Raw genomic sequence first — 27,463 nt, forward strand, 5'->3', positions numbered from 1 at the left:
TTTCAGCAAGTTTTACCTGTAGATAGAACTTCGTAACCGCCACCAACGGATATGTGTGGTGGATAGCTTCTCTCTCCCTCTCTCGGTCGGAACTTGTAAGGCTTCAGTGGGCAAGGGGTAGGAGTGAAGCCATGGCGACTCTAACATTCAATCCCGCCAGAATCAGAACCCCGAGACTTCAATCTCACAAACCCATCTCCAGTTCCCTTTCCCTCTCAAAACCCAACAAAATCGTATACCCCTCCTCTCATTTCTCCACAAACCCACAAATTTCCCAGCCCAGATTGTCTCGATCACGATTGAACTCTGTCTCCGAAAGCCCGACTTCGTCGCCGACAGAGAAGCCTTCAGCTTCAGCTCTAACTGATGATGAGGAAGAGTATGGGGACCCGACAGCGGAAGTGAGTTATCTGGACCCAGAAATCGATCGAGAAAGCATTTCGGAGTGGGAATTGGATTTCTGTTCAAGACCAATTTTAGATATTAGAGGGAAAAAGATCTGGGAGCTAGTCGTCTGTGACAGTACGCTCTCGCTTCAATATACCAAGTACTTCCCAAACAATGTCATCAACAGCATCACCTTGAAGGATGCCATCGTATCGATTAGCGATGATTTGGGTGTCCCTTTGCCACAGAAAATTAGATTTTTCAGGTTATACTTTTACTCTATTTTGTTTTAATGCTTTGTTGTAGTGGTGGTGGCAGTTGGTCTTCTTGTTTCATGTTCCTTGGCATTCTTCTCTTCTATGCCAGCCTTTTGAAGTTGCAATCAGAAGGATACATAGGATTGACTTGTTTGTTTTATTGATCTATAGGTCACAGATGCAGACAATTATAACAAGAGCCGGTAGGGAGCTTGGTATAAAGCCTGTTCCAAGTAAGCGGGTATGTTCTTTGGTGCTTTATCTTTTTAGTTTCTCCCTCTAAAATGTAACTGAATTTTTTGAGTAAAACATGGTGACCTTCAATGGAACTGAGATATGAAAGACAAAGATGAATAACGAAACTTAGCATGCTTTATGCCTTCCAGTTAATGAATTCGTCAATGAATATTCAAAAAGAATGAACATAATATGCATCTTGTCAGGCCAATTAGGATTTGCATACCTACCTATGGCTAGGAAATAGTGCCAGACAATATTTTGACATGCTTACTTCATGTTAGAAGCATCCAAAATGTTGAATGAAGGTGAACACAATAATATTAGAATCAGATAAGAAATAGTGGTTTGTGAATCCTTGTTTTAATGACTATTCAATTTACAAAAGATTTCAACTTTTTGCTATTGAAATTACATCCCATAATGGTCTGTTTGATTGCTGAGAAAATTGGACTGAGAAAGGATGGGATGAGAAATGTTGGGATGAGAAGAGGAAAATTTATTTTCTCAGTTAGTTATAATGTGTTTGTTTGCTGAGAATTTTTTTGTGAGAAAATCCACTTTCTAGTGTTTGTTTTGCAAGAAAATTTATAGGAGAAAAATCATGCTAAACTATAAAAATGCATGTAATTTACTTTTATGACAACTTGCACCCCCCAAATGTTGGGATGACAAGTTGCTTGCTCTCAAATGTTTCAACAGAATTTACATGTGCATAACCAAATCTCTACATTCAACCATCAGCAACTCCCTGCAGGTTATTTTTTCCTTTCTCTTTTCCATAAATCATTATCTGCAGTTCTTAATGAAGATATGTGCTCTTTGAGAGAGTATCCAGTGCAAGAAGAATCAATTACCTCTGTGGAATAAGGGGACAAGATGAGAAAATGGGAGAATATATTTGTTGTTATGGTGATTTTATATGTTCCATAACCCGTTTGTTGAACAAAGTTAGTTATTTACCTTGGGATCCAAAAGTCTATTTTGAGTTGCTCCCACTGTCATGTTTCTTTAAATGAATTAATTTTCTATTATCTTCATTCTTCGTTTTCTATGCTAAAAGTTGCAATTTTCTAATTGACTTTGCAACCATTGAGGCCATTCAAAGCATAGATTCATACATGAGCAAGTTCAATATGATGAGATGATGAAGCTGCCTCAGAAAAATTCATCCTTTCCACGAGGATAACTGAGACTACATTTGTGCGATTGTACTTTTTAAAATGTGATCAGAAAGTGCCAATGTAGGAAATAAGTCTATCCACAATTTTTAATAATAAATAAGTTTGCAATCTGGAAGTGAGGATAACTGAGACCACATTTGTGCAATTATACTTTTTAAAATGTGATCAGAAAGTGCCAATGCAGGAAGCAAGCCTGTCCACAATTCCTAGTAGTAAATAAATCTATGTTCAATCTGACATTGTTACTTCCCTTTGGCTTCTATGCCTAAAAACAGCAGCCTCCAGAAGACCTATGGAAAGTGGCAATTGAAAAGAGCTGGTTTCTTCCTCTTGTAAGGAGTTTCTCATAATAGTTTATGGGCCTCTCCAAATTATTTTTGGTGGTGCTCACAATGCAATCTGAGTTCAGAAAAGAAATATTCATTTTTCTTATATGAGAAAGAAGATATGTTTCAATTTTTCACTCCATTGAAGTAGATAAGCATCAATATCTTTGGCTTGGGTCCAAAGGAGCTTTGCTTTGTTGAACAGGGAGATATTTGCATAAGTTGGAACCACCGTAGGAAACAGAGAAAATACTGTAATAGCCTTATAGAGATGAACTCCCCTCTAGGATGCTAATGGATATTTAAGCTCAATGTTGACAAGAATTTGTTTGTGAATCTGAGTTCAGCATATGTGTTGGGTCCATTTTTGTGAATATGCATGTGGATTGGTGATGAGCTTGTTAATCTTATTATTTCCCACATTCAGAGATGTAAATGAAGCCACAACAAAAGCTTCCAGGAATACTCTGCTCCTTTGTTATGTCTCCTGTTTCAACTTTCAATTCAAGAATAACTCTTAAGTTCCATTATATGGGTAAGGAAATTTAACCAGCCAGAGTAGAAGACCAACTAGTAGGTACACTGAGAATATGAAGCAATCGAAGTGTAGATTGGGATCACACTACCCCATGTTATTGCTAGTGCATCTTTAGAGAATATTGTAAAAGCATGTTCTGACCATAGGGAGTAGTTTTAATATTTAACATATACTATTGCTACAAGTTGCCTCCAATTGCTATAATTTTAATCTTTAGAGAATATTGTAAGAGTTGATCAATCTTAAAGAGAGTACAATAAGAATTGAGATTCATATGGGGGCAAGTAAAATCAAAATAATCTTCTATCAAATAACTGTATCTGGGATTTCTAATATTATTAGGTCAGTGATGTGAGAAACCACCCTGCCCCCCACCCCCACCCCCACCCCCGAATAACTGTATCTGACTCTATCAAATAACTGTATCTGGGATTTCTAATAATCTTCTATCACAACTCATTGTAGTGAACAAAATAACTTAAGTTGGGCTCTATATCCACAGGTTTCGAGTCCATCAACTTATAATTCACTTAATAAATGCCGTCCTATCACATTGAAAGCAAGCTATACCCCATCATCTGTGAAGAGAGATAAGCACAGGGAAGAATTGAGATGCCTTATACCAGTGGAAGCCTTACTGACAATCACAATCTTATCATTATCAATTTATAATCAAATAGCTTAGTTAATATTCCCTGGAAAACCAAAGATTTCTCCAATCTCCATATGTAAATACCTCTACATAGTTTCTGAAAAACTTTTGCCATTAGTGAAGAAGAGCTATAAATATTTAAAGACAAAGAAACAAGCATATCCAATAGGGCCAGGGGGTTTCAGAATAAGGAAGCCATTAAGGATTCATTCTTCAATTACAACAGAAGGGTGCAGCTTATAAATTACCAAAGAGTAATAGTACATGATTGCGAAGTACTGGAAACACACATTAACAAAAGAAAAATGAAAAGAAAAAAAAAAGAAAAGCATCAATATGGATTGAAGGACCAGAATCAAATGGTAAAGTAAAATAGACAGAGCTAGTTAGGGTATACCTAACTACTGTCTGAATGAAGAAGATGTCTAATCGAAATGTGGGTGAGATTAAGAAACTGTCTGCACAGGGTACCTATCAATGCAATCTTCCCAGGGACCCTTGGGAGAAGGCTTTACATGCCGAAGAGCTTCCCAGACAACACTGTTACACATGAAACCACTTCCGAATGCAATCTGCCACACACGGTGGCCCTTGCGCATCCTCCCCTTGGCCTCTGTGTAGGCCAACTCATACCAAATGGAGCTTGACGATGTATTGCCGAAATGGTGGAGGGACATCCGAGAAGCCTCAACATGTACCAGCATCAGCTGTAGGTTCTTCTCCAGTTCATCAATCACAGCCCTTCCTCCGGCATGTATGCAGAAATGATCGAAAGCCAGCTTGAAGTCTGGAATGTATGGCTTCACCTTTGCATTGAACAGCTTCTTCGCCACTAGAGTTGCAAAGAAGAGAAGCTGCTCACTAATTGGGAGGACAAGAGGACCGAGGGTGGTAATGTTGGTCTTCAGAGCTCCTCCAGCAATTGCCCGAGAAATTTTCTTAGCTTTTTCTTTTCTCACCGGGGTCGCACTGTTTTGGTGCGACCCCACTCACTTAATTTTGGGATCCCACGTCCCTCTTGTTTCTCATCCCAAAACACTGTTTACCAGTAAACAAACACAAGATAGGAAGAATAATTCGGGAATATTCCCTTTTCTCATTCCTTTCTCAGCAATCAAACAGACCCTAAGCCTCTAGGTTTGTCTTGGCTGCTGCTGCAAATGTGGATTTGTCCTGCATCGGTTTAATATAGTTTTTAATTATATTAAACTACAATTAAAACAAGGGACTGTAAGGGAGAGTCTGTTTTGGGCAGTGCTGTAATGTTTGATGTTTATTGAATCAAACTTTTCTAATAAGGGTTGAATTCTGTATTTCAGGTTAATTTATCTCTAATGAAAGTTATCGTTTCTGATAATATATATATATATATATATATATATATATATATATATATATATATATAGTTTTTAATTATAAATTTCAGCAAGCCTCATTTAGTGGATTATGTGAACTCAGATTTAGAGATTTACACCTCATAAGAAATTTGATATATGCCATTGCAACTATGAAGCAATTTGTTGCATCATTTGGATGTAAAGTAGGAATTCTTAAATGAGAAATTGTGAGAAGCTTGTATGTGAATAAACTTCAAATCCCTTATTAGCTGGTTGTAAACTTAAACAATGATCTTATGTTTGAAGAGCACATATATAGGGCTGTCAATGGACTGGATATTGGTCCAACCCAACCTGTCCAATATGAGTCCATTACAGATGAACCAGGTCCAATCCAATCCAGTGAATACTTTAGACCATTCTAGACTGGTCCTATTCAATGTCTGGACTGTCCAATCTGTTCAAATTGTTTTTAATTTAGATTGGGTCCAACTCAAACCTGGTCCATTAACACCCACTCTTATTTTCTGTTAATGGACTAGATATTGGTTCAATCCAACCCAGTCCAATATAAATTCATTAAACATGGACCAGGTCCAGTCCAATCCAATAAATACTTTGGACCATTAAGTCTGGACTTGTCTAATTCAATATGTCTTATTGGTCCTTCCAACCCATTCAAATTGAGTTTGATTTGGACGGGGTCCAACCCAAACCTGGTCCATTGACACCCCTATTTCCCCTACACATATGTAGTTCAATGTTGATGTATACATTTCTTGGTGATCTAGTAAAGAATAAACACTTTTTTTCTGAAACTTGAATTCTAATGTCGTTTAGTATCTCCATGAGCATTATTTTGGTAACTAAAGTAAGAACATAGTATATTTGAGTTGATTCTTAGCTTATTGGGTAGAAGGAAACAACCCTGAAATTAAGCATGGTACACGTGAAACTGGAAGATTAATTGATAAAAGTCTTGAAAACTCTTTCTTAATGTTGGATTGAAGTCTTTGTATGTATGAGTATTCGGCTGATAAGAGTTCTTATTAGCCTATACTTAAGTTTAAGTTGTCTTGTACTGGGCCTTTGTTAATGGGCCTAATCCTGTTTAATGTTTTAAGTTGTCTGGGTGTCCCATCACTAATCAGGGGCATTCTAGTAACTTCCTGTATCATTGTACTACATCATAATATAAATAATAGTACTGTCGACTGAGCAGTGCAGTTCGACATTCCAGCATCTCTTCTTCTTCTTCTTCTCTTTTCTGCTACTTCAGCTACAGTAATTTAGCTTTCATGGTATCAGAGCATTAGCTTCTTCCTGGTTTCAACTGGCACACACTCTCTTCTCTTGCTGTCTTTTCATCTTCTCTCTTCCTTTTCTGGGTTGCTGCAGTGAAGACCTAGGGGTGTAAGAGAGTAAAGCAAGTTCGAACCTAGGGTATCTCTTGGTTGTAGGACTCAAGGGAAGTAAGACCCAGAAGTAGATATTTGGCTACTTGGCTACTAGGTTATTTCCAGCAAATAGTAGCTATTTGGCTACTAAGAGAGGTCTGTGTAGGACAGACCTAGTTGAGGACTGATTTCAGCAGTCCTAGCACTAGCCGAAAGGGGCTTAGCTACTTCTACAGTTGCAGCTTCGGTGCTCCAGCAAGACTCGCACAGACTTAGCTTCTTTCCCGAACTGTTGCAGCCTCGAACTCTTCACTTGCTACTGTTGCAGCCTCGAACTCTTCACTCGCTACTGTACCCGAACTGTTGTAGTTTTTGGTTCAGCCCAAGTGAAGTCTATCTAGTGTTCTACCAGCACTGTGAACACTTCTACCAGCATAGCAATGTGGCAAACAGCTCCAAGTTCAAGGTGGTTATCAGTCCGAAACCCCTCACCACTGCTGTGAGGTTACCTAGGGAGCTGCCAGCTCCAGATTGTTAAGCACTGTGAACCCTAGTTGAGGACTGGTGTCAGCAGTCCTAGTATTGGCCGCAAGGAAGGGCACTCTCTTTACAGTTGCAGTACTCGAAGTTCAAGTGGAGTCTGCATAGCACAATAGTTGAGAACCCTTAGCTTCAGGTCGGTTACCATCCCAGAACTCCTTGCTTGCTGTTGTAACTGAACTGTTTCAGAACTGTGACAGTCTCGGCAAGTCTGAAATTGTGTCGAGTGCTGTCAGAACCTGCTGTGATCATTTCAGCTAATCAGATCTGCTCCAGAACTGGTTCAGAACCTTCAGAACTGCTTCGGCTAGTCTTAATCAGTGTCACCTACACAGTGACTGCAGTCAAGATGTCTTCAATACCCATAGATGTTTCTTCTAGAGATAACAGGCCTGCGGCAAGTGGGAATTTTGTCACCAGCAACAATGATGACAACTCACAAAATACACCAACAGTGTCTTCTTCTCCTATGGGACAGGTTGCTGATTCCTCTGGAACTGGTACTTTGGGCTTCACTGCTAGTGAGGTTGAGGTCCTTAGCAGGGCATTAGCCCGTCTAAGAAATAATTCTTTTGCTTCTACATCTCTTGCTAGATCGGTACAGCCTCTGCCTTCAGTGCCACTGGCTCTATTGACTCTACTTCTTGGGTTATTGATTCCGGTGCTACTAATCATATGACACATATGTCTTCCCTATTCTCTTCATATCATTTGTTGTCTGGTCAGGATAAGATGAGAGTTGCTGACGGGTCTTTCTCCACTATCTCTGGAAAGGGAATTGTTGACCTAAGCAAGGACCTCTCTCTTAAATCAGTTTTACATGTTCCTAGTCTTACCTCAAATCTTTTGTCTGTTTCAAAACTTACCAAAAATTTGAACTGTAGTATAACCTTTTTTCCTACTCATTGTGTCTTCCAGGACAAATTGACAAGGAGAACGATTGGGTGCGGTCATGAGTATGGATGCCTCTACTACCTTGATGCAGACATCGGCTCAGCCTTACAAGCATCTGCTGCTAGTAATCCGGAAAGTGTGGAGTCAATAGCTAAGCTGCATCTTTGGCATGCTAGGCTAGGTCATGTGTCTTTCTCCTCATTAGAAATGTTGTTTCCCGAATTGTTTAAGGGCATTCCAAGTCAGAGTCTAACCTGTAAAGTATGTCAAATGTCAAAACAATGTAGAATTGTGTATCCAATTTTTGTGCTCCTTTTGATTTGGTTCATTCTGATGTCTGGGGCCCTTCACCCATTGTTTCCTTTGATGGCTTCCGATACTTTATCAGTTTTATTGACCACTACTCTCGTTGTACATGGATCTACCTGTTAAAAGACGGGATGAAGTACCACGGATAACCATGGCATTTTGCAAGATGATTGAAACACAGTTTAATAAGAAGATTAAGCAATTCAGGTCAGACAATGCTGCTGAATACCTTGAAAAATCCTTGAACTTATTCATGGAAGATGCTGGCATACTACATCAGTCATCCTGTGCTTATACTCCTCAGCAGAATGGGGTTGCTGAGCGCAAGAATAGACATCTATTGGAGACAACTCGAGCCTTACTATTCCAGCACAAAGTCCCCAAGCAATACTAGTCTCAAGCTGTACTTTCTGCATCATATCTGATAAACCGGATGCCATCTAAGGTGTTGGGTATGAAAACCCCTTTCTCTGTTTTGTGCCCCACTCTTCCAGACTTTCCCCTTCCTCCTCGGGTCTTTGGCTGTATATGTTTCATACATGTGAAGGATCCAAAGAAGACCAAGTTGGATCCTAAGGCTACAAAGGGAATATTCTTGGGGTACTCTCCTACACAAAAGGGTTACAAGTGTTATGACCCTGTCTCCAAGAGAAAGTATGTCACCAGAGATGTCTTCTTTGAGTCTCAACCCTATTTTCAGTCTTCTCAGAATCCTCTTTAGGGGGAGACTAGTGGGATGGAAGAGGATTCTCATTCTCCCTCATTTTTTGTTCCCCTATCTGCCTCGGGTCTTCCATCCTCTCCTCCTACTCCTTGTTGTGACATTCCGGGTCAACCCAGTGAGGCTCCCACTGTGCCGGTTACCTCTCCTGATGCTGCAGATGTTCCTGAAGGCTCCGATAGGCAACAAAAAGAGATACTTACATACAACAGAAGAAAAAGGGGCCCTCAACCTCATGACAGCAACCAGTTGGACTCGAATCAATCTGTCTCTACAATCCAAGGTAATTTCAACTCTCAAACTTCTGATTTGGATCTTCCTATTGCTCTCCGTAAGCCTATCCACTCTTGCACCACCCGACACCCCATTGCTGATTTTGTTTCCTACTCATATTTATCTCCTGCCTATCACTCCTTTGTGTCTGCTCTTTCCTCTGTGTGTGTTCCTTCTAGGTACTCAGAGGTTGTGTCTGATCCAAGGTGGAAAGAAGCTATGAATGAAGAGATGAAAGCCCTAATGAAAGCAAGAACTTGGGAATTAGTGGATCTGCCAGAGGGAAAAACCACTGTTGGGTGCAAGTGGGTGTTTACTGTAAAGCACAGGGAGGACGGGTCCATTGAAAGGTATAAGGCCAGACTTGTGGCAAAGGGGTTTACTCAGAAAGAAAGGGATTGACTACAAAGAAACCTTTGCGCCAGTAGCAAAGCTCAACACAATTCGGGTTCCATTGTCACTAGCAGCAAATTTTTCATGGGAACTTCATCAGCTGGATGTGAAGAATGCCTTCTTAAATGGTGACCTTCATGAAGAGGTATTTATGGAACCTCCACCAAGCTATGACTTTAGTAGAAAGGTGTGCAAACTGAGGAAAGCATTATATGGGTTGAAGCAATCTCCCCGTGCATGGTTTGAGAGGCTCTGTGGGGCCATGAAGAAAGTGGGGTACACTCAGAGTGGTGCAGACCATACCTTATTCATAAGGAGACAGGATAACAAACTTACTGCACTCATTGTTTATGTGGATGATATGGTAATTACCGGGAATGACTTGGAAGAGATAAAAAGACTGAAGGAGTTTTTAGCTTCTGAATTTGAGATCAAAGACTTGGGTCATTTGAGATATTTTCTTGGGATTGAAGTTGCCAGGTCAAGAGAGGGAATCTACATATGTCAGCGGAAGTATGTTTTTGACCTCCTAGAGGAAACAGGCATGATGGGGTGCAGGCCAGCAGATACTCCAATGGAACAGAATCATGGCCTGCAGGAATCAGTAGGGGAGGACTACTGTGATAAAGAGAGATACAATAAATTGGTAGGGAAGCTGATATACTTATCCCTCACTCAGCCAAATATTGCTTATGCTGTGCATGTTGTCAGTCAATTTATGCACTCTCCAAAGATCCCTCATATGAAAGCAGTTGAAAGGATTCTCAAGTACTTGAAGACTTGCCCAGGGAAGGGAATTCTCTTCAAGAAAAACAATAGAATTGAAATTGAAGCCTACACTGATGCAGATTGGGCTGGGTCTGTTGGAGACAGGAAGTCAACCTCGGGTTACTGTACATTTGTGGGAGGAAACCTGGTCACATGGCGCAGTAAGAAGCAGAATGTAGTGGCTAGATCAAGTGCAGAAGCAGAGTATCGAGCTATGGCCCACAGGGTTGCTGAACTCTTATGGCTCAGAACTCTTCTTAATGAACTTGGCATTAAGGTTGAAGGTCCTCTCAGGCTGTATTGTGACAATAAAGCTGCCATCAACATTGCCAACAATCCCGTGCAGCATGATAGGACAAAACATATTGAGATTGATCGGCACTTTGTTAGAGAAAGAATTGTCTCGGGTGAACTCTGTGTGCCTTATACTCCATCTGAGATGCAAATTGCAGATGTACTGACTAAAGGGCTGGCAGCAGCAAAGTTTAGGGACATGCTTGGCAAGCTAAACATGATTGATATCCATGCTTAGCTTGAGGGGGAGTGTTGGATTGAAGTTTTTGTATGTATGAGTATTCGGCTGACAAGAGTTCTTATTAGCCTATACTTAAGTTTAAGTTGTCTTGTACTGGGCCTTTGTTAATGGGCCTAATCCTGTTTAATGTTTTAAGTTGTCTGGGTGTCCCATCACTAATCAGGGGCATTCTAGTAACTTCCTGTATCATTGTACTACATCGTAATATAAATAATAGTACTGTCGACTGAGCAGTGCAGTTTTGTTTTAACCATTGAATTAAATTTTTTTCTTAATTAATCTTCCACCTGAGAGATAAATGGAAAATCTCCCTTGTCCCCTCTTGTCTTCATCATATTATATAATACAAGGTTCTTTCCATGGCATTCCTCTTATAAAACATCATCTAAAACTAACAGTGGATCTTGTACCCCATTGAAAGCTGAAATGTTGCAGTCGAAGAAGTAGAAGAGAGAAGAAGACCAAGAGGTGTTGATAATGTCGAACTGAATAACCCAGTCGACAGTACTATTATTTATATTAGACTATAGTACAACGTTACAGGAAATGTCTGGAATGCCCCTGATTAGTGATGGGACACCCAGACTACTTAAAACAACAAATAAACTTAGGCCCATTAACACAGGCCCAGTACATAACAACTTAAACACAAATACAGACTAATAAGAACACTTATCAACCAAACCATCTATACATAAAACCCCTCAACCTAACACTCCCCCTCAAGCTAAGCATGGATGTCAATCATGTTTAGCTTGCCAAGAAGGTCCATGAATTTTGCTGCAGCCAACCCTTTAGTCAGTACATCTGCAATTTGCATCTCAGATGGAGTATAAGGAATGCAGAGTTCTCCCGAGACTATTCTCTCTCTAACAAAATGTCGATCAATCTCAATATGTTTTGTCCTGTCATGTTGCACAGGGTTATTTGCAATGTTGATGGCCGCTTTGTTGTCACAATACAGTCTGAGAGGACCCTCAGCTTTAATGCCAAGCTCATTTAGAAGAGTCCTGAGCCATAAGAGTTCAGCAACCCCGTGAGCCATAGCTCGATATTCAGCTTCCGCACTTGATCTAGCAACAACATTCTGCTTCTTACTACGCCATGTAACCAGGTTCCCTCCCACAAATGTACAATAACTTGAAGTTGATTTTCTGTCCCCAACAGAACCGACCCAATCTGCATCAGTATAAGCTTCAATTTCAATTTTATTATTTTTTCTTAATAGAATTCCCTTTCCTGGGAAAGTCTTCAAGTACCTGAGAATCCTTTCAACTGCTTTCATATGAGGGATCTTTGGAGAGTGCATGAACTGACTGACAACATGCACCACATAAGCAATATCTGGTCGAGTGAGAGATAAATATATCAGCTTCCCTACCAATTTTTGGTATCTCTCTCTATCATAGTAGTCCTCCCCTACTGATTCCTGTAGGCCATGATTCTATTCTATTGGAGTATCTGCTGGTCTACACCCTATCTTGCTTGTCTCATCTAGAAGGTCAAAAACATACTTCCGCTGACATATGTAGATCCCCTCTCTTGACCTAGCAACTTCAATCCCGAGAAAATATCTCAAATGGCCCAAGTCTTTGATCTCAAATTCAGAGGCTAAAAACTCCTTCAGTCTTTTGATCTCTTCCAAGTCATTCCTAGTAATCACCATATCATCCACATAAACAATGAGTGCTGTAAGTTTGCTATCCTGTCTCCTTATGAATAAGGTATGGTCTGCACCACTCTGAGTGTACCCAACTTTCTTCATGGCCCCACAAAGCCTCTCAAACCATGCATGAGGAGACTGCTTTAAACCATATAATGCTTTCCTTAGTTTACACACCTTTCTACCAAAGTCATAGCCTGGTGGAGGTTCCATAAATACCTCTTCATGAAAGTCACCATTTAGGAAGGCATTCTTCACATCCAGCTAATTGAAGTTCTCATGAAAAATTTGTTGCTAATGACAATAGAACCCAAATTGTGTTGAGCTTTGCTACTGGGGCAAAGGTTTCTTTGTAGTCAATCCCTTCTTTCTGAGTAAAACCCCTTTGCCACAAGCCTGGCCTTGTACCTTTCAATGGACCCGTCCTCCCTATGCTTTACAGTAAACACCCACTTGCACCCAACAATGCTCTTCCCCTCTGGCAGATCCACTAATTCCCAAGTTCTTGCTTTCATTTCTTCATTCATAGCTTCTTTCTACCTTGGATCAGACACGGCCTCTAAGTACCTAGAAGGAACATGAACAGAGGAAAGAGCAGACACAAAGGAGTGATAGGCTGGAGATAAATGTGAGTAAGAAACACAATTAGCAATGGGATGCAGAGTGGTACAAGAACGGATAGGCTTACGAAGAGCAATAGGAAGATCAAAATCAGAAGTATGAGTGTTGGAATTACCTTGGATTGCAGAGACAGATTGATCCGAGTCCAATTGGTTGCTGTCATGAGTTTGAGGGCCCTTTTTCCTTCTGTTGTAGGTGATTCATATCTCTTTTTGTTGCCTACTGGAGCCTTCAGGGACATCTGCAGTATCAGGAGAAGTAACTGGCACAGTGGGAGCCTCACTAGGTTGATCCAGGATGCCACAACTAGGAGTAGAAGAAGAGGATGGAAGGCCCGAGGCAGATAGGGGAACAAGAAAAGAGGGAGAATGAGAATCCTCTTCTATTCCACTAGTCTCCCCCTGAAGAGGATTCTGAGAAGATTGAAAATAGGGTTGAGACTCAAAGAAGACCACATCTCTGGTGACATACTTTCTCTTGGAGTCAGGATCATAACACTTGTAACCCTTTTGCGTAGGAGAATACCTCAAAAATATTCCTTTCGTAGCCCGAGGATCCAGCTTGGTCTTCTTTGGATCCTTCACATGTATGAAACATATACAGCCAAAGACCCGTGGAGGAAGAGGAAAGTCTGGAAGAGTAGGACACAGAAAAGAGAAAGGGGTTTTCATACCCAACACCTTAGATGGCATCCGATTTATCAGATATGATGCAGTAAGTACAGCTTGAGACCAGTATTGCTTGGGAACCTTGTGTTGGAATAGTAAGGCTCGATCTGTCTCCAATAGATGTCTATTCTTGCGCTCAGCAACCCCATTCTGCTGAGGGGTATAAGCACAAGATGATTGATGTAACATGCCAGCATCTTCCATGAATAAGTTCAAGGATTTTTCAAAATATTCAGCAGCATTATCTGACCGGAATTGTTTAATCTTCTTATCAAATTGTGTTTCAATCATTTTGCAAAATGTCATAGTTATCCGTGGCACTTCATCTCGTCCTTTTAACAGGTAGATCCATGTGCATCGAGAGTAGTGGTCAATAAAACTAATAAAGTAACGAAAGCCATCAATAGGTGAAGGGCACCAAACATCAGAATGAACCAAATCAAAAGGAGCTCGAATTCCATTACTGGAAATTGGATAAACAGTTCTACATTGTTTTGACATTTGACATACTTCACAGACTAAACTCTGACTTGAAATGCCCTTAAATATTTCGAGAAACAAATTTCTAATGAAGAGAAAGGTAAATGACCTAGCCTAGCATGCCACAGATGCAACCTAGCTATTGACTCCACACTCTCCGGACTACTAGCAGTAAAGGCTTGTAAGGCTGAACGGATGTCTGCATCAAAATAGTAGAGGCCTCCATACTCATGACCACTCCCAATCGTTCTCCTCGTCAATCTGTCCTAAAAGACACAATGAGTAGGAAAAAATGTTATACTACAGTTCAAATTTTTGGTAAGTTTTGAAACAGACAAAAGATTTGAGGTGAGACTGGGAATATGTAGGACTGATTTAAGAGAGGTCCTTGCTTAGGTCAACCACCCCTTTTCCAAAGATGGTGGAGAAAGACCCGTCAGCAACTCTCATCTTATCCTGACCAAACAACAATTGATATGAAGAGAATAAGGAGGACATATGTGTCATGTGGTCAGTTGCACCGGAATCAATAACCCAAGAAGTAGAGTCAATAGAACTAGTTGCACTAAAGGCAGAGACTATACCTGATCTGGCAAGAGAGGAGGAAGCAAAAGAATTACTCCTTAGACGGGCTAAAGCCCGGCTAAGGACCTCTACCTCACTAGTAGTGAAGCCTAAGGCACCGGCTCCAGAGGAATCAACAACCTGCCCCATGGGAGAAGAAGTCACTGTTGGTATACTCTGTGAGTTGTCACCATTGTTACTAGTGACAAGGTTCCCCCTTGCCGCATGACTCTTCTGTTGCTTCTTGTCCCACTGTGCCGGTTACTTCACCATTGTTACTAGTGAGTTGTCACCATTGGTATACTCTTCTGTTGCTTCTGTGAGTTGTCAATGCAGCTGGCTTCAGGTGTGGATGTAGGACCGAACACTTTTCTTTCACATGTCTCTCACCCCCACAATGAGTGCACTTAAGATGCTTCTTTTCTGGATGTCTGTTTCCCTTAGTAGAAATCAGGGCTGAATGGTCTCCAAGTTGTTCAGCTGGTTGAATCTGAGAGTCAACTTGCATCTCCTTTCTCCTCACTTCTTCATTCCATACCAGATAATAAACATGGTGTAACTCGAGCAGTTCATCTCTTCCTAGAATTTGTGACCTTATGCCCTCATACACTGGTTCCAGGTCAGCCAAGAACTTAAAGGCTCTGCTCTCTTCAACCTGCTTATCATGTCTCTCCTTGTCCCTGGCATTTTCCCAGTTCAAAATCAAGTGATGGTCAAGTTCTTCCCAAAGTCCTTCCAGAGTTGCAAAGTATGTTGCAACTGTCATATCCCCTTGCCTTAAGGCAGCAATGTCTTGATTCAATCTGTAGATTCTAGCATTATTTTTCCTCTGTCCATAGGTTTTAGACACTTTTTCCCAAATCTTGGCTGCTTTGGGAAGTGTTGAACAGTCCTGGCAACTCGTGGAGTCATAGAGGCAAGCAACCAGGACATAACTGTGGCATTCTCCTTGCGCCACACTGCATACTCCGTACTGCCAACTTCAGGTTCCTTCTTATTCCCATCTAAGTAGCCTGTGAGATCACGGGAAGTAATAAAAAGCATTGCAGAAACTGACCACTCCCTGAAGTTGTATTCATCCAGCAGCACACTTGTAATCTGCAAGCTGTGCAGATTCGGGTTTTCCAGGTTTGAAGACCTCCCACCAGGTCTGTTATCTCTAGAAGAGACCTCTCCTGATACTGAAGACATCTTGGCTGCAAACACTGTGTAGACAACACTGTTGAAACTAGCCGAAGTGATAACAGTGCTGAAAAGAGACTAGTTGCAGTATTGAAGAAGGTTCTGATAGCCCACAACACTGTTTCAGACTTGCCGAGACTGACACAGCTCTGAAGTAGTTCAGTAACAGCAGCAAATTGGGTGTACTGTGAGCAGGAAACCGACCTGAAACTGAGAGCTCACACCACTGCACTATGCAGACTTCTCTTGAGCTTCGATTACTGCAACTGTAGAGAGTGTTCCTCCCCCTACGGCCAATACTAGGACTGCAGAAATCAGTCCTCAAACTAGGTCTGTCCTATACAGACCTCTCTTAGCAGCCGAATAGCTACTAACTACTAGAAACAATCTAGTAGGACATCAACTTCTGGGTCTTCTTCCCTTGCGCCCTACAATCAAGGGAAATCCTAGGTTCAAACCTCGTAGTGTTCTCCTCACCGCAGCAACCAAGATAAAACAAAGAAAGAAAGACAGCAAGAGAGAAGAGATGGTGTCGGCTGCAACCAGGAAAGTGCTCAATGCTCTGATACCATGAAAGCTGAAATGTTGCAGTCGAAGAAGTAGAAGAGAGAAGAAGACCAAGAGGTGCTGATAATGTCGAACTGAATAACCCAGTCGACAGTACTATTATTTATATTAGACTATAGTACAATGTTACAGGAAATGTCTGGAATGCCCCTGATTAGTGATGGGACACCCAGACTACTTAAAACAGCAAATAAACTTAGGCCCATTAACACAGGCCCAGTACATAACAACTTAAATACAAATACAGACTAATAATAACACTTATAAGCCGAACCATCAATACATAAAACCCCTCAACCTAACACCCATGACCAACATTTTTGAGTTCAATTGCAAATGAAACTCCATAATGTTTCAATATGGTTGGTCTGGTTGCTTGCATGCATATATAATGAAGTGTGCTTTGGTTCCCAGGTAGATATTCTGCTATTCTATCATATTCTTCTGATGATCATTTGTTGTTGCAGTGTTTGTCACTACTTCTGTGGCTGGAAGAGCGTTATGAGACTGTCTATATGCGTCATCCTGGATTTCAAAAAGGATCAAAGCCACTTCTGTCATTAGATAATCCCTTCCCAATGGATCTTCCTGAAAACCTTTTTGGGGAGAAATGGGCCTTTGTCCAGTTACCTTTCTCAGGCATGTGAATCACTTCTTTGATGATTTCCATTACTTTCTCTTAAGAGTTTTGTCTCTTCTAGTAAGCATGCAATGCATTTATAATATTGCATATAACCAGTGTTGCATGGACCTCCTAAATGGATGGAGTATCTGTGCTTTTTTTATAAGAAATGGTAGCACTTTCATTAAAGATACTAAAAGGAGAGTACAGTTATCACCACCCAAAGGATGGGTGGAAAATCAGAATAAAAGTCTTACATACAAGCCCAAAACAAAGTCTCCCCAATAACTCCTTGCTTAGCTAATGTGTCAGACATTCCATTTGCTGACCTTCTTACCCAATTAAATTGCACCCCAAGTTCCTTTGCCAAGCTAATAATCTCTCTTAGAAGCTGTCTAAGTGACCATACTCCCAAGTTTCTAGATTGCATCCACCCTATTACCAGATTGCAGTCTGCTTCCACTTCCAAGTGCTGCATACCCCATTGCTTTTCCAATTTCAGTCCTTGAAGTAAGGCCATGACTTCTGCCCTCAAAGAATCTCCCACCCCAATTGGGCCCGAGTAAAGGGCCAAAACTCAGGATGAAGTATCTGTGTTGAAGACACATTAGAGTTGAACAATCCATGGATTCTTGAAGGACACTTTTATACAAGATTTTTTTTTACTTTTTTAACCTTTTTTATTCAACTCACTGGAACAGATAATGTACACAATAAATTTAATTTCCATATAAAATGCTATTAAGTAACAAATATTTCTATAGGTTTAAAATGTTAAAGTTCAACAAACATGGACTGTCTTAATAGTTTATACTTTTATGTAGACGTGTCCCTGAGTCCTTGTTTTTATGTCGTGTTGAGTCAGACTCCTGGGCACACACACATCAGGTTCTGATTCCCATGTATCTCTCTATACAATACTACATATAACATGACCATTTTAAGTAGCGTTGTTTTCATATTTTAGGCTTTTCTGTTATAATCATTACTACTTGCAAAAAGCATCCCATACAGGGATCAGTTAGGCAGGAATTCAATGAGTTGTATGTGGTAATGGAGGTATCTTCTTTGTTTGATATGCATTAAAATGGTAAATATCACTGAATATTAATATGGATGATAATTGGTATCAAATAAAACACAAAGTGAAACCGCCAATGGATTGTCATCCAATATGTTCACCATGCAATACTTAATATCATCATTATCACCCAAATCTTATCCTAACTATATGGGGTCAGCTACACGAATCCTGTTCCGCCATTCCTTTCTGTTTAATGACATATCCATCTCTAAATTATGGGCACTTAAATCATTTCTTGCAATGCTTAACACATACATACATCATAACTAACTCACATCTAAGTCAAATTTTATTTTATATATATGTATGCTACATACATATATACAGTCATACAGTCATTACTTATTCCAATGGTTTACGTTCTAGCTTCAATTGCAATTCTTTTACTATCTAGATTGCTAACAATAAATATGGCTTTCACAAGAAAGTGATTCTTTTTTTTTTTAATTTTATATTTTTAACTTTCAGCTGTCCAAGAGGAGGTCTCATCTTTAAGGACAAGGTTCACCTTTGGTGCAAGCTTAGATTTGGACCTCTTGGGAATTGAAATTGATGATAAGACATTGATTCCAGGACTGGCTGTTGCATCTTCACGTGCTATACCTTTAGCAGGTATATATGCCCTTAATGATAGATGTCTTGACGATAAATCCATAAAATATTCATTTGACACCTGGAACATGACATTTCCATACTGTACTTCTCTGAGGCATGAGGGGTCTATATGCTATTTGTGTAAATGCTAATTTATTTCATCTGAAGAAAGATAACTTTTCATCTATATCAGTCATTATGTTATACACATCCTCTGCACATGATTCAAATGATGAACTACAAAATCCTTATATGTTAAGTATTGCATTCCCCTTTGTAGAGAAGATGGGCCGAATGGCCCATAGGTTGTTTATTCTTTCTTGTTATTTATGTTTCTTTTCTGTAATGGGCCTTATTCTGGGCCCATCCTGTCAATATTAAGTTCTTTGTAAATTCTTGCCCAACTAAGGGCCTCCTTGTAATTATTCAAATATATCTAATAAAACAGTGTTAGGGGTCTGAGAGAAAGAGTGTGTTCGAAACCCTCTTCTCAGACCCTCATTGCCGAACCCTCAACTCTCTTCTCTTCAGTTTCTTCATGGTATCAGAGCCACTTTGACCAAGTGGTCTAGTGTTCGATTCTCGTCACCCTCATTATAATAAATTAAGTTTCAGCACAAGGTATGGGTGGGCCTGTGCTGTCCACGCTTCAAGCCCAATGGGCTTTCGTGTGAGGGGGCATGTTAGAGAATAAAACCTATTCAAGGACTTCACTTAACAGCTTAAGCTTTTAGGTTGAATGGTTCTTTGAGATGGTATCAGAGCATACCTGAACTTCAATATCCTAGGGCTGGAATCTTGACTCGTGTTGCCTGATTCTTGGAGGTCATTGGAAGTGCCCAAGACTCGAATCTCTTGGAGAAGTGGTTCGGTGGCCAGGAAGAATCAGAGAAAAGAAAAAGGGGAAGAGGAAGAGGAAGAGGAACAATTCGGTTCTGTTGAAGCTCGAAACTGTAAGTTGTACTCAGATTTTTGGGTTCAGTTTTCTTCTGGTTCGAAACTGTAAGTTGTACTCAGATTTCTGGGTTCAGTTTCTTCTGGTTGTTCTGTATTGCTTTCGAATGTGTTTGGACTGTTGAACTGCCCGAAAAACTTTGGTTTTTCTGTACTACCTTCGACTGCCATTGAATCTGGTTTAACCCAGAAATTTTTGGGCTGTTTTTCACTCCTTATTTGACTGTCAAACTGCCGAAACATCCCTGTAACAAGGCTGTGGATTGTTGCTTATACCTGGTTGTTTTTGGGGGGCTGTACGAACTATTCTTGAGGCCTTTTCTCCTTTTGACAGTGGGGTTGTCTCTATTGCCCACACTGTGTTTGTAAAAAGGGTGCTTCGGCTGAGTGCCAAGTGGTATTTACCTTGAAGTCCAGATTTGAAAAGGGTACTTCGGCTGAGTGCCTAGAAGTTTCTATTTACTTCTTGAAGGTTGAACTCAGTGTATTGCCTTCTTGTGGTCGGCTGAACTCTGTTATTGCTTGGTAGAAGTCATCTGAACTCAGTTTGGAGTGTTTACTTGTAGAAGTCATCTGAAATCATATTTGGAGTGTTTACATGATGTAATCCTCAGAGTTTGAAAACAAAAGTGGTGCTGAATATGGACTGGTTCAGGGGACTCCAAGTGATTCCTTATTGACTGTGACCACAGTTAAACTAGATGGAACTAATTATCTGGCATGGTCACAATCAGTAAAGATTCATGTATGTAGTAGAGGAAAGTGGGGGTTCATTTCCGGGAGTAAGAAGGCTCCCCCAGAAGATGATCCATCCTACGAGAAGTGGATGCAAGAAAATTACACTGTCATTGGGTGGCTTGTGAACTCAATGCAGCCACAAATCAGTCAACACTACCTATGGATGAATTCAGCAAAAGAAATTTGGGACAGTGTTGCAGAAACCTATTCCCAAAAACTCAATGTGGCCCGGGCATATAAATTGAGAAGTGATGTAAAGAATTTAAGGCAATGAGAGAAACCTCTTGCTGTATATTTCTCAACCTTGAAGTCCCTATGGCAAGAAATTGACCTAATAGAAGCTGTAACTTGGGACACCACCAATGATGCAGAGACCTACAGAAAATTGGTTGAAAGGAACAGGGTTTTTGAGTTCTTAACTGGACTAAACCCGGAATATGATATCACAAAACAGAATATTCTTTCCAAGGAGTGTGTCTCTTTGTCACAAGCTTATGCATTGGTGAGTAGTGAAGAGAGCAGAAGGGTTGTCCAGGTTCAAGGGGCTGATATTAATGATCACTTTGCCAATATGGGGATTAAACCTAAAGGGAATACTGGAACTTCTAGTGGCACAGGAAAGAAAAAGTTATATGTGAGTACTGCAAGAAACCGAAGCACACCAAAGACAAGTGTTGGAAGTTACATCCTAATCTTGTTCCCATTCAGTTTCAGAAAAAACATGATAGTAAAAGATCAGGAAGTGCAAATGTAGCTGTCGGGCCAGATAGTGAAGAGATGTCTGCTTCTGCACAGTTGGCAACCATGAGAGCAGAATATGAAAAGTTTGGGAAGATGATCAGTCAGCTGAGTGATGTGACCTCTCCTTCCAACCCTTCAGGAAATTCTACTGCTTCAGCATTTGCTCATTCAGGTATAAGGGCTTCTGCTAATCATGCTACCTCTTCAGGTAATCTCAAGATCCCTTGGATTATTGACTCGGGTGCTTCTGACCATATGACCAATCTGTTTACCTTGTTTGTTTCATATGACCTACTTCCTGGACGTGATAAAATCACTTTAGTTGATGGTTCACTTGCCTCTATCTCTGGTAAGGGAACCATCAAGGCTACGGATTCCTTGTACCTACCTTCTGCCCTTCATGTACCTAAACTAAATACAAATTTGTTGTCTGTGAGTAGTTTAACCAAGTCACTAAACTGTTGTGTAACATTTTTTCCTTCCTACTGTGTTTTTCAAGATCTGGAGTCTCAGAAGGTGATTGGGAGTGGCCATGAGGCGAATGGAATATACCTGCTTGATACTCCGGGACAATGCACTGATCATCTTGGGAATGTTGCTCTCGGATCTGTCTCTTCAAAGTCTGTTAGTCGGATTATGTTGTGTCATTGTCGTTTTGGTCATCTGTCTTTTTCTGCCTTGAGTCATCTATTCCCTGAACTGTTTAAGGGAATTAGTTTGTCCAGTCTTCATTGTGAGTCTTGTGAATTGTCAAAGCATTGTAGAAACAATTATCCTTTGAGCAATAAAAGATCTTCTGTTCCTTTTAATATTGTGCATTCTGATGTGTGGGGACCTTACCACTTACCCTCTATGGGTGGCTACAAATATTTTATCCTGTTTATTGATGACTTTTCACGGTTCACTTGGATATTTCTGATGAAATCCCGTGATGAAGTTCCAAGACTTGTAAAACAATTCCATGAATTTGTTTTAACCCAATTTGATACCAGGATTAAAATCTTCAGATCGGACAATGCAAAAGAATATTTTGAGAAAAACCTATCCTACTATCTTTCTGACATGGGGGTTATTCATCAAAGCTCATGTGCTAGGACCCCAGAACAGAATGGGGTTGCTGAGAGGAAAAACAGGCATATTGTTGAGGTTGCAAGAAGTATCTTATTTGCCTCACATGTTCCTACCAGGTTTTGGGGTGATGCTGTTCTTACTGCTACCTACCTTATAAATCGCATGCCATCCAGGGTTTTGGGGTTTAAGTCTCCCTTCACTCTTCTTCATCTAGACAATGACCTTTTTCCTGTTCCTATTCGTGTCTTTGGTTGCACCTGTTACGTACATGTTCCAAGTGTCCAAAGGCATAAATTTGAACACAGCTCAAAAGTGTATCTTCCTTGGTTATTCCCCCACACAGAAGGGTTATTGTTGTTTTGATCCAAAGTTTGGCAATCGATATGTCTCAATGGATGTCACCTTTGATGAGCTTTCCCCTTTTTATGGTTCCTCTCCAGAAGGACATTGTCCACAGGGGGAGGATTTGACACAGGTGTTTGCACTTCCTCTTCCTGTCTCTGTTGAGTCTCTTGATGTGTCTGCCTCTCCTTCAAATGTATCAAGGGCGGATCAATCGTTCAATTCTCCTTGTCCCAGTACTCTACCTCCTCGTCCTATCCTCAATCCCAAGGTGTATCAAAGGCAAAGATCCAGAAATGTGCAGGTTGTTTCTCCTTCAACACATGAGCCTCATACACTTCCAGTCACAGAAGAGACAACAGGTACTGTTTCAGCACCTTTGGATTCATCATTCCCTGACCTTGATATTCCCATTGCTATCAGAAAAGGAAAACGGAAGTGCACTGCACACTGCATTTCCAAGCACCTTTCTTATAGTTTGCTTTCACCTTCATACTTTGCCTCTCTCTCTTTTGTTGCTTCTCATCCTATTCCCAGGTTTGTGTCAGAAGCTCTTAAGATTCCAGAATGGAGGGATGCTATGAGATCTGAAATCGATGCCCTACACAAGAATGACACATGGGAAGTGGTGGATTTGCCTGAAGGGAAGGATCCTGTTGGTTGCAAGTGGGTCTTTACTATCAAATACAGAGCTGATGGCACCATTGAAAGGTACAAGGCGAGGCTGGTTGCAAAAGGCTATACACAGACATATGGGATTGATTATTTAGAGACTTTTGCACCTGTTGCCAAGATGACATCTGTGAGGGTTCTTCTATCTTTAGCTGCTCACTTTGACTAGCCCCTTTATCAATTGGATGTGAAGAATGCATTTCTGAATGGTGAATTACATGAGGAGGTTTACATGTCTCTTCCTCCAGGGATGTATGGAACTGACATGAAAGGGAAGGTATGCAGGCTGAAGAAATCACTTTATGGACTAAAACAGTCACCTAGAGCATGGTTTGAGAGATTTAGAACAACACTTGTTAACTTTGGTTATGTGCAGACACAGTCCGATCATACTCTTTTTGTGAAGAGGAGTGGACCTCTGGCAGTATACCTCATTGTGTATGTAGATGATATTGTAGTGACTGGTAATGATGCCTCAGGAATTCATGATCTAAAATATTTTCTCCATACAGAGTTTGAGATTAAAGATTTGGGGGAATTGAGATACTTTCTTGGCATAGAAGTGGCTCGATCCATAGATGGGATTCTTATCTCCCAAAGGAAGTATGTTCTTGACTTGCTCTCTGAAACTGGAAAGATGGGTGCTAGACCAGTTGCTACTCCTATTGATATGAGTCATAAACTCTCAGCCTCAGAAGGGACATTGTTAGAAGACAAAGGAATCTTTCAGAGACTTCTTGGGAAACTTTTGTACCTATGCATGACTCGGCCAGATATTGCATATGCAGTCAGTTGCATTAGCCAATTCATGCATGCTCCCCGAGACACTCATATGGTAGCTGCAGAGAGAATCCTATGTTATTTGAAGGGCTCCCCAGGAAAGGGTATTCTGTTTTCCAAGCATGGTCATATGAAACTTGAAGCCTACACCGATGCTGACTGGGCCGGGAACATTGATGACAGAAGATCTACCTCTGGGTATTGCAGCTTGGTAGCTGGTAATGTTGTTTCTTGGAGAAGCAAGAAACAATCGGTTGTTGCTCGGTCTTCTGCTGAAGCAGAATACAAGGCCATGGCACATGGGGTTTCTAAATTATTATGGCTAAAATCTTTGATGGAAGAACTTTGAGTTGAATATGACAAGCCAATGATGTTGTACTGTGGTAATCAGGCTACCATCAACATTGCTCACAACCCAGTGCAACATGATAGAACCAAGCATATTGAAGTTGATCGACACTTCATTAGGGAAAGGGTCTCTTCGGGTGAAGTGTGTCTTCCTTTCATCACATCTGAAGGACAGTTGGCAGATTTTCTCACCAAAGGCATTCCCAAGGCAAAACTTCAGCATGATACCAGCAAACTTGGCATGATCGACATCTATGCTCAGCTTGAGGGGGAGTGTAGAGAAGATGGGCCGAATGGTCCATAGGTTGTTTATTCTTTCTTGTTATTTATGTTTCTTTTCTGTAATGGGCCTTATTCTGGGCCCATCCTGTCAATATTAAGTTCTTTGTAAATTCTTGCCCAACTAAGGGCCTCCTTGTAATTATTCAAATATATCTAATAAAACAGTGTTAGGGGTCTGAGAGAAAGAGTGTGTTCGAAACCCTATTCTCAGACCCTCATTGCCGAACCCTCAACTCTCTTCTCTTCAGTTTCTTCACCCTTCAATTCAAGGATTACCTTAGACGTTTATATGATTGACTTAGTACTGTTTGCTCAAGTGAGAGGCATCTGACCCGTGGTGCCATGCAAATGAGGATGAAACACAACGAAAAGAAATTCCAGCCCACAGATGGAGACCAGAAAAAGGACTTGCACTGAAAGAATTAGTATTGATATTTCCATTTCTTTTTTGGTATAGTCGTCTATATTGACCTATTTGGTGCTAAAAGATCTAACAGTTACATTCATCTTTTTGGCTTTTGGCAGAAAATCTCTTCCTTCCAGGACAAGTTATGGTTTCTTTTCTGAAATTTTAGTATTTTCATCACCATATTGGATTGAAAAATATAAATTTTCAATGAAATGATTGCATGTTTTAACATTTAAGTCTATGTGAAACAATTAAACTTTATAATCTTGAATACAACATAGACCTGGCTTGTGGAATGAATGAAGCCATACATCACGGAGGTTGGAGTTATGCTAACTGTCAAAACCTTCATTATCATGTTAACTTTGAGTAGACCCTTTTTTATTTAACTATGCTATATGGCATTTGATTATCTGTATTCTTTCCATATTTTTATATTCATAGCAGAATTATCAAGTCTGATATTGGAAGACACACACTTCTCAATGAGGTAGAAAGAGTATTAAGACAATTCCTGATGATGCACTTATTTGGATGCTTCTATACCAATAAATTTTAATTTACAGGTCCATATGGTTAAAACTAATAGGGTCATTGCATTATAACCATAAATACTCTTAGTAATAGCTGTTCGCCCTGTTAATAATGGAAACCTTCCAGTTATCTAAGGCCATAAATATAATTATAATATTAGTTTAATGCCATTTATGTGTGCTAGTTAAATGCATTATATTTTTTGCAACCATGGTATAATCACATACACTATTTAAATGTAAAAAGGTTCACTAGTTGGATCAAGTAGGAGCTTGCCTACTTGAAACCACTTATTTCTGCTATGTAGAGGGATCTTGTGGCTGATCCAGACCATCCATTAGACAAGGGACCCAGTGGATTGGCCACATGTTCAATCCCACAGTCCATATGCGTGATTTTCACAACTAGTGCTAGTTGTTCAGAGTTTTGATTTTTTTTAATGTAAAACCTAACTATAAAAGTGGTTTAATATGCATACGTGCAAGGTGTTGGGGGTCAATCTTCTTTTCTCCATGAACAGGGTGTTTGGGTCAATTTTCTTTTAGCAAGCTGTTTTCTTGTACTTTTCCCTCTTTTCTAGTAAAGATGAATTGAGCAACCAAATTATTGGCCTATTAAGTTGTTAGCTTTTGAGTGTTAACGTGCATGGTTTTTTTCCTTTTTTTTCCATTTCAGCTTGGATGAATGGATTGGAGGTTTGCTCAGTTGAAGCTGATACTTCCCGGGCTGGCTTGATTCTATCAGTTGGAATTTCTACTCGGTATATCTATGCTACTTACAAGAAAACTCCAGCAACAACTCAAGAAGCTGAAGCTTGGGAAGCAGCGAAGAAGTCATGTGGAGGCTTGCATTTTCTTGCCATCCAAGAAAGCTTAGATTCAGATGATTGCGTTGGGTTTTGGCTCCTCTTGGATTTGCCCCCCCCACCTGTATAATTTGAGCTGACATTTCCATTATCCATGATTCACTCTTAAATGTTACTTCTCATCCATATTGTGTTTAGGCCAATGGTTGCAGGAGAAAATGCACTCCCACTTATTAGCTCTTTAGGCTGCATTTGGAAACGATGCAAATGGAGTGTAAATCCCGGTTCAGGGTAAATTTGCACTCTGGTTCACTTTTGCCTTTTTTTTTTATTAGTAAAAAGAAGTTTCATTAATGTAAAGAAATTACAGGGGTTATAGTTTATGAGTAGCCTCGGCTACCCCGTTACAGTGCATCCACTAGTAAATTTACTTTTCGCTTTTATAGTTGAGCCCAGAAACATTGATCCCTGTTCACCCCTTGTTTGGCTAGCTGGTCTGCAAGTCCATTTGCTACTCTATGGGTCCACTGAATTGAAAGCTGCATGTCCTTGGATAGACTTTTTAATCTTCTTGATGTCATTTCTGAATATCCAGGGTGTACTGTCATATTGTTTTAGCCAACTGATGATAACTTTTGAATCCCCTTCCACAACCAAACTTTCCACCCCCATCTCCTTAGCCTTTTGTATCCCATATACCATTGCCTTCAGTTCAGCTGTAATGGAATTTCCAATTCCAATGGAACCCAAATACAGCCCCAGCACATTTCCTCTTTCATTTCTTATAACCCCTCCGATTCCAGATCTTCAAAGGTTTCCGAAACTGCTGCCATCAAAATGATTCAATTTGACAAAGCCTGGTTCAGGGGGCACCCACTCCTTCAGGATCTTCTTTTTTGCCGAGGAAAAGCAAGCAATTAGCCTCCAATTCCTAATCATATCATCCACTATAAAATTTGAAAATAAGTTCAGTGTTTTCACCCATGAGATCACC

General features: G+C 40.3%; 1 protein-coding gene across 1 annotated transcript; it reads left to right on the plus strand.

Moving 5' to 3' along the window:
- On the plus strand, window positions 1–26,883 carry ATAB2 (RNA binding protein). Its single transcript, XM_010258886.3, has 5 exons — window positions 1–652; window positions 816–885; window positions 16,961–17,132; window positions 18,668–18,811; window positions 26,340–26,883. The coding sequence occupies exons 1-5, from the start codon at window positions 132–134 to the stop codon at window positions 26,597–26,599; spliced, it is 1,167 nt and encodes a 388-aa protein (XP_010257188.1). The 5' UTR covers window positions 1–131; the 3' UTR covers window positions 26,600–26,883.
- Window positions 26,884–27,463: the final 580 nt, after the last annotated feature.

This window comes from Nelumbo nucifera, chromosome 7 (assembly GCF_055504915.1).
Source record: "Nelumbo nucifera cultivar China Antique chromosome 7, China Antique-T2T, whole genome shotgun sequence".
NCBI classification, from domain to species: domain Eukaryota; kingdom Viridiplantae; phylum Streptophyta; class Magnoliopsida; order Proteales; family Nelumbonaceae; genus Nelumbo; species Nelumbo nucifera.

What these genes read in the sequence shown, in the direction of transcription:
- ATAB2 (XM_010258886.3), top strand. Translation starts at nt 132, where the DNA reads ATGGCGACTCTAACATTCAATCCCGCCAGAATCAGAACCCCGAGACTT. An exon ending in AGCCTGTTCCAAGTAAGCGG is followed by an intron (nt 886 to 16,960) that starts GTATGTTCTTTG and finishes TTGTTGTTGCAG; the next exon opens with TGTTTGTCACTACTTCTGTG. An exon ending in TGTCCAGTTACCTTTCTCAG is followed by an intron (nt 17,133 to 18,667) that starts GCATGTGAATCA and finishes TTTAACTTTCAG; the next exon opens with CTGTCCAAGAGGAGGTCTCA.